Source organism: Neolamprologus multifasciatus, chromosome 1 (genome assembly GCF_963576455.1).
Source record: "Neolamprologus multifasciatus chromosome 1, fNeoMul1.2, whole genome shotgun sequence".
NCBI lineage: Eukaryota > Metazoa > Chordata > Actinopteri > Cichliformes > Cichlidae > Neolamprologus > Neolamprologus multifasciatus.
Genome location: NC_140439.1, coordinates 27,419,606 through 27,432,683, shown reverse-complemented (window position 1 = coordinate 27,432,683; position 13,078 = coordinate 27,419,606). Strand labels below are relative to the sequence as shown.

Below are 13,078 nucleotides of genomic sequence, written 5' to 3'. Positions count from 1 at the left end.
TCTCATTGCTGCTCAGGTCACATCTGCCAAACTGTGGCCTGTAGGGTCTCGTCTCTGCATAGGGAGATCAAGCCAGGCAGCAAAATTAGCTTTGAAGCCTTTGATTTGTCTGTGGCTCCGGCCTCATGGGCAGATTAAGTTCGTTAAACATCCATTTCCATGCACGGTGGCACACCAAAAGTAAGACTAAAATAAAACCTCATCTCTGTGCTTAATGAGGCTGACAAAGTTATGAGCTCGGCTGTTGCAGGATGCTATGTGTATTCTTTGGCCTGAAATATATCACTGAATTCTATTACACTCCCAGTACTGAATTTGCAGTCTAAAAAGGAAGACGGCGATAAGGGCATCAGAACTGAAAGCGACGCTAAGCCGGCTACGCATGAATGCTAATGTGCAGATGTTCTGAGACGAATGAGAACCTTAACATTCAGTGTGTTTGACTCGGGGAATTAGCCTCTCATGGGCATCAGTTTTGTTCTGATCAAGGTCAGGTACAAAACTGTGTGAAAGAGGAGATTAAAAATGTGAGCTGCACAAAACACAAGTGTACGTAACCCCAGGTTACAGCTTTTGGCTGCCCCCTCTCAAGGTGCTTTATACAGCAATACAAGTAGATAAAAAGGGAGCACAAACTGTGTTACGCACAATTCACCACTGCACTGAAATAGACTACAGTGGTGTTGAAGTGCGATAAATTATTAAACTGGTGAGTTGGAGTCTTCCTGGGTTGAAAGGGTTTCACAATCGCTGCCAAATCATGATATTATTTTGTTTTTGTTTAAATTCTACTACCCTAGCTGTTTGCCCATTTTCAAGCTTAAATCTGAACAGATGATAGCACCAACTTCATATTTATCTAACAGACATGATCAGTATTGATCTCCTCACCTAACCATCAGCAACAAAGTGAATGTACCTATCACCCAAAATGTCAAAGTGTTCCTTAAACCTTTGCATAAACACTCCTGCTGTAGTTCGTCTTTCTGCATCTAGTTTTGTAAAATCTCACTGAATCATTGTTAACTAACCGGATGGCTGTGATGAGACTCTTGATGGAGTCGGAGACAGTACGAGAATGACCGGCCAGGACCGACCACGTGGGCGGGTCTTTTGGGTTGATAACCAATGAGCGTGCGGTTTTGAGCAGATGGGTGGAGCTATCAAGCATAGACCGTGCCGACTGGAGGATGGGCTCCTGTGCTGCAGAGCCCTAGAGAAAAAACAAACTCAATCTAAATTTTGCATAATTTTCCAAATTTTTCTTCAACTGGTAAACTGTAAAAACACGCAACAGTCCTGCACTAATGTTGACAGAGCCACACACCTCAGTGCTGATTTTAGCGGGCACGCTGGCAAACTCTGGGTTGGAAGCAAATGTTGTCAAGTTTTCAACAGCTTCAATTAGTGGAGCCGTGGCGACTCGACACCTGTTCCTGTTTTCCTCTGAGAAATCACCATCTAAAGCCTGGAAAGTGAGAGAATTAAAAAAAAGGGTGTATGAAACAAATAGCATTAAAACGCTGAGAATAAATATTTTAAAAAAGACAGACATATGACATAAAAACAGGGATTCCTCCAGATTATCACACAAGGAAAAGACAGAAATGTTATGTCTAAGCTAAGTTTATAGCTGTACAATGACAATTAGGTCACAGAGTCAAACTTTTGACAAGATAGAAACCTACCTTAATTGTTTTGACCAAGTTGGCAGTGCTGTTGGCAACCTCCTTGGCAGACTGCACAAAGTGCCTCTTGGCAACAGGATTGGTTGTCTTAGAAGAAGCGAGACGACAGGCATTGCACAATGCCGAGGTGTGCTTAGCAACGATGGTGGCTGCTGAGAGAACCTGTAAAACAGTAAAATGGTAAATTGTCAGTAATACTGCAGGCATGGGCAATCTCACAACATAAATTCAGGACAGTATCTGTAGCGATAGATCACATCAGAGCTGACTACTGGAAATACTAGATTTGATATAAGAGGCCCAAATGTACAGAAAATGTACAGTCTTATTATTTTTGTTTTGAACGATTTCTGGAACTTTTGGCTTCATCAGACAGTCGCCGCAGAGATAAGAAGAAACGAGATGAAAGAAAGCAGGAGAATGCAGTTAAGGTCTGGTTAGCAGGGAATTGACTCAGGAACTCCCTGCAGACGCCCATGTGGTATGTGTGCAGTTTTGTGCCATTTCCATTTATTTGAACTAAAAATCATTTACTAATAAAAGATCTTCATTAAAATCTCTGGTATAGACCGATGAGTTGAAAAGTGACTTATGTGAGAGTGCTTAGGAAGTTGCATAATTAGACAAAAAGATGTTAATCTTCAACGCAGAGAGTTGTTGATGGAAATAAAGGCAATAATAGAGCAAATATTAATATTAGACTTCCAGATCTGCAGGGAAAGCATCTGGCTACCAAACAGTTGGATGCTTCTGCACGGGTGTTTGTACAGAATATTAAGCAATTCGGAGCAAACGGATAACCGTCTGTTTCAATAATTCTGTTTTCTAGAAATTTCTTAATTCTGACTGTTGTGGTGGTCTGCATTTAGTGACTGAATTTTCTTTCGAAACACTTCTCTTAAACGCAAGAAGTTGGGTTTATTTAAACAAACAACAAAAAAAAGTCTACAGATTAGTTTATGTGAGCGTGAACCATCAACATAGGAATCTCTTAATGAAAGTCAAGCACCAGAGAAAGGCAGTAAATAACAAGACAGACACAGGAACAAAACAAGACCGAGCTGCAGCAGATTAAACTATTCTGAACACATATCAGTCCAACACACTGGTCTGATAATGAATCATACTATAACATCTCTGCAGAACAGCGTAACCACAGTGCTATGTTTGCACTGTATATTACACTTTTATATAATTAACTGGCTTTGGTTGTATATGAGGAGAACAGTGGATATACCTGGGAGGGGCTGCTTTCTGGGTCAACAAGATTCTGACAAGCCATCTGGATTGCTTGGTTGGCTTTAGCAAACTGTATGGGATCCACCAAACCCTGGTGTCCCGCCTGACTGTTAGGGTCTGACACACCCACCAAGTAAGAAGCCTGTGGAAAAACAACACTCATCAAACAGCATTCCCCATAATCACCCCGACTGCTGTTTCTTTATTTGACCAGGGAGCGTGACAATCGTTGCTCTAACACTCTGTACCTGTCCTGCGGCTTCAGTGAGGCCACACAGGGCTTTAGACGCTGATCCCACACAGTCTCCAAATGCAGACACATCCCCGGTTTTGCAGTTCTGAGAAATGCCAGCCATAGACTCTCCCAGGACCTGAACAGAGAGTCGGCAGAGAAGAAATGGTACGCTTAAGATGCCTAATTGGAAGTGTGCCGTGTGCTTTGTGTCTGTCCGCTTTAGTCAAAAGCCTACCTTCGAGTTCTCCATCACACTCTCGATACAGTCAAAGTAGGAGAGGTCACTGACCGGTTCATTGGGGTTGTCAAGCATTCCTCTGACAGCCTGGGAGATGAATAAAGGTTTTATAGAAGTTTGAGAGGCTTTTATTTTCACTTTATTTTCATTAGTCAGTGCCAGAAAAGAGCGGCGTCTTATAATCCACAGCTTGTATTGAAACTCGCTGACACCATTGATGATTGCAAATGCTTGATCGCAAGGTGGAAAAGTTTTATTTACCTCCAACTCTCTCAGGGCATTGTCACACTCCTTCTGCCCTGGAGCCTGCTGTGTGCACAGAGTGATCAGCTGGTTGATGCTGTCAGTCACAGCTCTGGCATAGAGAAGAGGAACAAACATCACACTCCAGTCCACGAGAGCGTAAGGGAAACAGGCTTTTATTCTGTGCGCGTCGCTTTTGAAATGTGAGAATTATTCCTGCTTGTTTCTGTGTGCTAATAACACAGCTTATACACTCACCCTTGCAAATACCTACGTCTTTTTTGTTTGTGCAAGCTTATCAATTTCATCCCCTTATCTGATCGTCTCAACATTTTGTTTGCATCTCTCTTTTTGTTTGCTTTTAATTTTTTAAATGACCCGTTTTGGTTGGCAGCTGCAATTGGCCCCATTAAACCCATTAATGAGTATGTTATCATAGCAAGCAGATGTCTGAGTGCATTTTGCTGATAATGTGAAAATCATAGCAAAGCCCACTTGCCTTGATAGACGCTTTTACCATATGCTCATTGCCGAATGAGTAAAGTGGTAGTTTAAAAAACAGATCTAAACCAATAGCAATAAAATATAATTATTATGTTCATAGCTTTGAACAGCTAATTATTTGCTGTTAGTCTTATTACCGAACCCTGGATCTTGAGCCTTATATCGACTCTTTGATTTTAAGATCTATCATGAGATACTACCAATCAAATGTGCTGCAAATATTAAAAATCATGGTTTGTGGGTGTGGGCGTGTATAGGGGCCAGTTGTAGTACCTTGCTGCAGCAGCTAGCAGGTTCTTGGCGTTTGCTGCTGCTGGGTCCACAGACAGACTTTTAGCAGCCAACAGCAGTTTGCTAGAAGCCATGGAGATGTTCTTCAGGTTACCAATCACCTGCACCTGGTCGTCCTTTTTCTAGAATGACACACACACATAAGCATGTGAAAATACATTTCAAAGGAGTCTGAAGTCTTTGTCTCTTTACTGGGATATCTGAGTTGTGATACGTGCTACTACTGTCTTAATATTGACGACCAGATGTTGGAATTGAGATACAAAACCAACCTGAGTGTGCCCAGCCATCTCGATGCCAGCATCCAGGAACTCATCAAAGTCTTGGCTGAACTTTCCAGAGGCCACAGCCAGCTGGCTGCTGGAGCCTCTGGAGGCGTGGACCACCTCACCCGCTGACTGGTTTAGTTCAGCTGCTGTTTGGTTGAGCTCACTCTGGGCCTCCTGGAATGACTTGGAGGCGGGTGGGATCTGAAGGCAGCACAAAATAGAATGATTCAAGATGAAAGAAATTAAATTATTTGTAAGCGTCAGAGTAATATCTAACAGTTCCCCAATGCATTTACAGCAGGTGTATCAGCAATAATGATGTCACTTTAGTGCTAACCCTATAAACTGAAAACTGTCTGTAAACCAAAACATGTTTAGTCTTAAATTTGAAACTTGACAAATGTCTAAAAAGCAATAGAAAAGTAAATCATGACCCTTTCCTGACTTGCATGCTTAAATGAAATCAGGTTTCCACTCCCGTCAGATGAACAACGCTGCTGAATGATTTAAAAGTGGTCCCTAAAGAATGCTTGAAATGATATTTAAAAGGTCAGTCCTGCTCTTCACTTGTACGTGTCATTAATCACATATTTCTCGAGGTTGTTTCTTTTTTCCTCCCGCCGTGGGAACAGAAAGCAATCTGTGATGCCGATGTTGTGCCGGCAGAGCTCCGATGACTCACGGTTTCGATCAGTAGCTTCTTGCTGGCCTCTCCGATGCTCTTGAGAGCCATGTCCACATCCTTCTGGCCAGGTAGACAGTTGACGCAGTTGTTTAGGGAATGAGACACAGCCTTCGCCACCTGAAACACACAGCAAACTGGGTTAGGAGGGTGGGCACAGGTGGACAAGCTAATCTAGAAATCCAAACTCAAAACGTTAATGAGCATAGCAATTATCCCCAATAAGTGCCAGTTGTCCATAAGGCTGAAAAGGTTTTTGTCAGTTGTAGTGAGACTGTTCAGCTGTCACACCTCTGAAAACAAACATTTTTCACTTCAAACTGCTGCACTTTTTAATAGACTTATGGAGCAGGCCATTATTTTTATTTTAAAGGGTCATTTATTGTATATTTCATTCATCATTTTATTTAGGCCATTACTTATTTTCATAGACCTGAGTCTTAAGAAACTGCATCTCATTCTGTCATATTTCTTCATGGAAAATAACAATAATTTTATTTTATCATAAATATCACATAGTGACCCCTGAAGCACACAACAACATGACACGAGATCTCGGTGAAGCAGTTCAAAGATAACAGAGAGGCCACATCCAAAATTTATTTGTTTTACTAAACATTTCCAAAAGGTCTTGGATAACACTATTTGGTTATTCTAATATTCATTTTTCTCCATTGATACCACATCATTTATTCATTTTGAGTAGAAAACACCTGGGCAACGAGGTATAAATAATTAAAATACTTAAATAAATTGCCACCTGGTTTATTATAGAGCTACTTGCTAAATTTGACAGGTGTTCACTTGACTGCATCACCAAGCAGATGTAAATATCCTTCTAAACGTAAATATTCAACTAAACATATTAACCAAAAGAAAGAAATGCAGATTAATAAATATATTAAACAAAAGCAGAACCTGGTTTCATCTTTAAAAGTCACACATGTAAATTCACGACATATTCAGTAAGATCTATTATTAAACTTCCTGTTCAATTCCTCCCTGAGTCCCAGGGGAAAAATATTACTTTTAACAGTGTATTTCATTTACACATGAGGTAGGAATTCTATCACATAGCCACGGACTTAATTAGTGCTTCTAAAGCCGTTCAGGATTGTTCAGGAGTTTATTTTGATGACTTTACTTTTAAGGCACAGGGGCCATAATCTGAAAGGAAGCCGAGGGCTGCACCGAGCCTTCCTGCCATCTGCAGTGTTGGACTCCATAACCTCGAGCAATTCTGAACCATCTCACCTGCGCCAGTCTCTGCTGGCTCTCAGCGTCTCCGGGGGAAATCAGTGCCTGCTTAGCCTCATGTATGAGAAGCGCAGAGCCCTCCATAACGTCACGGGCCGAGTCCAGCATGGCAGCCGCGCCCTTGGGGTCCGTGGTGGAGGCAGCAACACCACGGGCTGCTTGGGCGAGTGTTTTTAAAGCCTGAGCTGTCTCTCTGGCTGCTATTCCTACACGAAGGATGATCGGAGGTAAGAAAGAGTACAAATGTAACTGACACAGAGGCATCACAGTGCGTTATTAAAGATATGACACTTTGTTCCAAGACAGTGTTCACTGTCATCTTCGAGTCATAAAAATTTGTAATGGCATTTGTTAAAGGCACAAAAAGTAATTCTTCTGTCTCGAGAAATGTGAAGCAACAAGCAACAAAACAAAGGTGCCATGAGGCTCTTTCCCCTCACAGACAGGAACCGACAATGAGAGTCTCATGAGAAATGTGACATCTCATCCACAACAAATTAGCTGGATAGGATAAAACAAATGGAATGAAACCATATTATGGTTCAGATAACAAGATTACTCAAGGGGGAGGAAAAAGGAAAAAGGAAAAACGGGTTCCAGGCGATGGGTGTATTTCTCCTCTGGTTCTTTGGGCTGTGCTCTAACCGAGGATACTGTTAAAGCTAATGAAATCACCAGCGAGCCTTGTGTGTGCTACATTCTGGAGAGCAAAGCAAGAGAAAATAGCACAGGATGAACTTGAGAAAGGTCAAGACAACTAGTGACCATAAATTCAGCTCATTAAGGTGCGACATCAAGCTGCGGGTCTAGTTGGTTTATAATAAAGAAGTAGGCCTTCTTGAGGCAATAGATGAAAGGTTGTATGTGGTTTCCTAAAACGATAAAGATTTCTTCCTCTTGCCTCGGTTTTTACTAGAATGATGTCAGCAGTACCAACCTGTGTAGTGTTCATTTCCTTGTGCAGCACAGGTGAGCAGCTGAGCCATAGAGGATCCCACAGACTTGGAGGTGCTGCCCAGATCCTGAGCACACTTCTCCAGCTAGAGAGGGGGGGGTGGGGGGGGTGGGGGGAAGATAGAGGCTTTGTATTTTAGTAACTGAAAACAAAATATTAGCCTGCAAACTCGCTTCTTACATGCTCATGCACTGGCAGCATGAGCATGTCTTGAATCTAGTGCAGCTGAGTCCCGACTCTGTTTTATGGGGCTACAATGTTTCTTACGGATTCTCCAGGAAGTGGTTTTAGTTGGGCATTCACAGCAGTCATCTTGGCATCTTGTAGCTCACTTCTTAGGGTCTGGATGGCTGTAAGGGCAGAGTCTATCTCCATGGGGCCACAAGCTTCATGAGCCTAGAAAAAAAAGCAAGTATATGGTATATGGTCAGTTACAGCTGTTTCTGTTTCACCTGTAAGCAATGATCTTTGAACAGAAATGAAGCTTTTTGTCTGTTCCTATGAGGTCTAAAATTTGTATATGATCCACAAAGGTAAAATATTTTCTTGCACATGCGATCTGCATGTCCAAAATCCAGTAATTTTGTGAATACTATGCATGCAAGAATAAATTCCTACATGCACACATGGGAATGCAAGAATTCCCGTGCGTGTCTATGCTATACCTTCTGTGCAGATGTCCTCAGCTCCGCCAGGCAGGTGGCCAGGTTCTTGGCACACTGACCCAGTTGCATGGCTGCAGCCTGATCAGTCACCGTGGGAACAGATGACTTGGCCGAGGTCACCATCTTACTGCCAGGCTGCAGAAAGAGAGATGTGGGGAAAAAACCCCAAAAAACATTAATTTAAATTTTTAATAAAATTGTATTTATTTAAATCATATAGGGCTCAACGGAACGCTTTCCCTTAGAGAATCAAGCAACCAGTGCACCGTGTAGTTCACAGACTTGGTGATATTTCTTCAAAGGGTATTATGTGGGGCTCTGAAACCCCAGCTAGGTATTTAACACATAATACCATCACACCAGCATTTCTGTAACCGCTCGCTAACACCAAAAAGAGGTTACCGGCCTATTTTTAACGTCCCCACATGACAGAAGCACTATTTATACTTTTAGCCTGGTTTCCAATGTAGGACTGAAGTTACCCAGTACGAGTGCGGGCGCATAAACTTTTAACAATCCCCACACCAGCAAAACAGGCAAACCAAATATCATAAACATATCAAATCACAAAGGGCTGCACCTGTAAGAAGTTCTGGCTGGCAATAATGAGGGCCAACTGTGCACTCAGGTCCTCCGGTTTGGCCTGACTGCCACGGACTCCCTGGACAAGCTGTGGGATGTGATCTGCAACTGCCTACACACACAAACATGGAGACACATTACCATAAAGATATGAAAGAAACATGTTTCAATGCAGTTCACATTTTAAAAAAAAAAGCCAAAACCACCAAAAATAAATGGCACCCTGCTGTTAGCAACATCCCTCACCTTACAACTCTGCACCAGCTGCTGGTGAGCAGCTGTGTTCTTGTTGGAGGCGGCGGCGTTTTGAGCAGCGGCGATTGTCTGTGTGGCTGCAGCTGCAGCCTGCTTGGCAGCATTCTGAGGAATAATGACAAGACCCACACAAACGTCACATGTAGAATATGGTTTCGCAGTCACAGTGTCACACTCTCTTCACTCCTCTGCTTCTGGATGCTGAAATGGTAAATATGCTGCTAAATATGCAGCATAAAAGACTAATAATTAGGAGTGGGACTTGTGTTTTCATACATTTTCTTCCTATATTTAAAAAAAAAAGTGTTATGTAATAAGACTATATACAAGGAAAGTGCATTTAAAAAATTAAATTAAATAAACAAACAAAATCAGGTGAATTTTAGAAATCCTTCTGAACGAGCTCAACATTATTATTTGAGGCGATATTGAGTTGTGAGTCAAGCAACCTTAAGGCATACGAGCAACTTTCGATCCATTTCGATTGTACTTCTTTTCCCATTTCAGGCAAAAAGAAAGAAATAAACAAACTGAAGCAAATATTTAAAACCTGACATTTAAATGGTGAAAACAGCTTACTAAACATCAAAATCTCATCTTCCCTAATCTTTGGTGCCTCATTTGAACTTTGGAGACGGTGACACAGTATCCTAATACTAATACAACTTTAGAGATGGTGACATTTAGAATTGGTGCTGGAGATAGCACGGTATCACCTCCCAGGCTAAATTCAGGAAAAAATATCATCTGTCTGCGGTAGCTTATTCACTTGGGTCGATGTGCAACTGCTAATTTTGCTCTGCTGACCTCCAGTCTGTTGATCAGTTTCTTCTTGATGGCATTCTGAGCAGCAGCATTAGTGGCCACACGCAGCCCCTCTGCAGCCTCCCTCAGTCTCTGCTGCTGGTCTTCATTTTCTGGGTAGGCTGCTGCTCCCTGAGAACACACACACACAGATAAGCATATACATGACAGATAGGCAAGGCAGGAAGAAATAATCTTAGAACGTCCAGTCCAGAGAAATCTTTGAAAATGACTTTCCCACTGCTCAACCTGATGCAAACAATCATTTCTTTGTAGACGGCTAAATGTCAGGAGCTGTTGTTTATTAATATCAAGAAGCTTTTCCATCTTCCTGTTTATACATACAGCAGTACATGTTTACTGGGTACTCGCACCTTCCCGTCTCCTGCTGTTGGAGAGAAAGCTCAGCCTGCTGCCATTAAGTTAATTAATGGGGAGCATCACCTGCAGCTACACAGAGAGGAATTAAAGAAATATTTAACCTCACTGATGCTACTGGCAGAAGTCACTGCAACCCAATATATCACGAGCACACAGGCAAAAACAAAACTCATTTTGTGCTCCAAGAGGATTAATCAGAGTTAAAATGTTGTTAGTAACCGGTTTCGAGTCGGTGCAGTTTGCAGCTGTCATCAGCCTGTTGGCAACTGCTGACACCATTTAAATAGAGCAGCCAATTTGCATAATTATTAGAAAGTGATGTTTTCCACAGGGTGTAACAACACTTTGCAAGAAAGAATTCATCCTGGGGAACTACTCTTTAAAATCCGAGATTGTTTAATAGCAGCAAGGCACGCGAGTTTCAGCAAGTCAACAGTGCTCAAGCATCAGCATTGATTTTACAATTTGGAGCAAAAGAAATAAGCTAAATATGCTAAACCCGTTACCAAGGCAATGGTTGGCTAAGGTCTCAGCTTCCATTCACACGGATAAACATACAGCTGTGATGGTGATAAGTCTGGCATCAGACTCTACCAACCAGCTGGAGGGCATCATTTAATTTTCATGGTGGGAGTTGAGAGTTATTAATATCAGCGTGAGATTCTGTTGACAGATAACGGGACCGATGTAGAAAGATAGCAGATAAATAATTTGGATAATAGACGATGAGATAAGAGGCAAAGCTAAGCCTGACCTCAAAAGTCTGGGGAGAATGAATTTTGATGTCCAGGCAATTTTAATGTTGCTTTCATATATAAAGTTATGAAGAAATAAGTAGATGAGAGAGAATGAAACAATCTATTGCTTCAGACCAATTCTGTGAATTTTACACTTTAGTAATTCCTAATCTCAACTATTGCTGTTTATCAGAGGAAGGTTTAAGGGAGCAGGATTTTCTTCATTTCATTTCAAAGTATAATTTGTTACTCAGTGAGCTCCAAAATTGCCTGAATGTTAGAAATTTTAGCAATATAAAAGTCACTATTCACACAACTCCAAGTGTCTATAAATGAACTAAACAAGGCCTAGATTTTTAATGTGCAATTTCAAAGTATTTAAAATAAAATAACTCTAACACACAAACTCTACAAGTACAAAAGAATGAGCAGTGTCACTAAACCACCAACGGTAATTCACAACATTAACCAACAACAATTCAATATGCAGCTTAACAAGAAGACAGACCCTGTAGATGTTGACTTTGAGAAAAGCATCCTAGAAATAAGGATCAAGAGGGTTTTTTTTTTTCTTTTTAAATTGAAAAAGTTTTTAAGGTCATCTTTTATTAAAGAACTAGAACCGTGCCAACAAGACCAAGCAGAATAACCTCTCTCCCCTTTGTGTGAACACACACACATACACCTACCTTCCTCTTGGGGTCTCTGGTTCTGCTTCTTTCCCCTCTGCTGTCACTATAAAGGTCATTTTATACATACCAGAGAAGCAAAGCCAAGCTCACTGGATCTTTACACAATCTTAAAAATGCCATTACTGAGATTAAAATGAAATCTTTAGCTCAGTTCAGTCTTTTTGGGGACAGAATAGGTATCAAAGCCAAATTCCAAAAAAGATAAACAGGCATGTTTTTGAAATTTTAGCCTAAGGAGAATTGGAAGGTTGCTGGTTTGATACCTGGCTGCTCCACTCTGCATACTAAAGGGGCAAGATGATGAACCCTGAGTTGCCACTGATCCCTTGATCGCAGAGTGATTATTAGATGGTAAGCACTTAGATGCAAAAAAAGTGCTGTGTGTAGGATAAAGTGTTTTGATTGCTCAAGTCGACTAAAAACCAGCACTAAGAACCAGTCCATTCACCATTTAATAAATATGATTCTTACCTTTGCTGCCTCCACCATCCTTGCTGTGGCATCAGCCAACAATTTAGCAGCTGCCAGCAACTTCTTAGAATTGTCGACGTCGACCTCGGCTTCTGCATCGGACCTCATGGCATTCACCAAGTCGGAGGTGGCCTGAGCCAAGACTCGAGCCTGACGCACCATCTCTCCTAAGAAACGCAGCGACAGATTAAAGAGGAGAGATGAGGGGTAAATGTAGAAGTCATACTAATAACAGGCTCCTTCAACCCCTCCTCGTGGAGTGGTTTTCTCAATGAACGGATTAAAATTATGTCAGTGAATGTTTCCCACTAATGTGATGTGCAACCCTACAAATTATGAACAAGAGGTATTTAAACACCAAGATGTACAACCATGCACTAGTAAAAGCAAAAAAGCAAAAAGGATTCAACAAAGTATGAAATTCTGGCTTAGGAGGAATAAAATAACACAAAAAAAAGAATACTGGCTTAGGAATTTTGTTCAATTTCAGGAGCCCAGTGATGGACTACGGATCTATCCAGGGTGTACACAGCCTCTCCCAATGTCAGCTGGGACAGACTCGAGTCCCTTCCACTCTAAATGGTTAGAGGTTTCAAAAAAAGACCGGGTGGTTGCTTGTTTTTAAGAAACCTGTACTGGGTACTTTTAGATCTCTTTACTGCAAATGCTTCCAAGTTTACTGAATAATGAACAATTTGGATAACAGCATTTAAAATTTCTTTAACCACTTGCAATATTAGTCAAACCCTTTTCAACAACTGCTTTCTTTTGTACTGATTAGTGATAACGATGCAATAATGTTCCCATGCTGGCAAACCCTAGCGGAGGAGATAAACATTTTAACAAGACAGTATTGATTTTTAATTTGAAATATTTTAATTTTCTATCGG

General features: G+C 41.3%; 1 protein-coding gene across 1 annotated transcript in view; it reads right to left on the bottom strand.

Annotated features, from left to right (window-relative positions):
• Positions 1 to 13,078, bottom strand: part of LOC146525896 (talin-2-like) — a 101,508-nt gene that overhangs the window by 20,245 nt on the left and 68,185 nt on the right. The window contains 18 exon segments of the mRNA XM_085164291.1: positions 1,032 to 1,213; positions 1,328 to 1,468; positions 1,689 to 1,850; positions 2,926 to 3,069; positions 3,176 to 3,298; positions 3,398 to 3,487; positions 3,662 to 3,755; positions 4,421 to 4,560; positions 4,711 to 4,908; positions 5,390 to 5,509; positions 6,644 to 6,852; positions 7,584 to 7,686; positions 7,869 to 7,997; positions 8,267 to 8,401; positions 8,847 to 8,960; positions 9,095 to 9,208; positions 9,911 to 10,039; positions 12,189 to 12,355. Of these exon segments, the coding sequence (XP_085020417.1) occupies positions 1,032 to 1,213; positions 1,328 to 1,468; positions 1,689 to 1,850; positions 2,926 to 3,069; positions 3,176 to 3,298; positions 3,398 to 3,487; positions 3,662 to 3,755; positions 4,421 to 4,560; positions 4,711 to 4,908; positions 5,390 to 5,509; positions 6,644 to 6,852; positions 7,584 to 7,686; positions 7,869 to 7,997; positions 8,267 to 8,401; positions 8,847 to 8,960; positions 9,095 to 9,208; positions 9,911 to 10,039; positions 12,189 to 12,355 (2,494 nt within the window).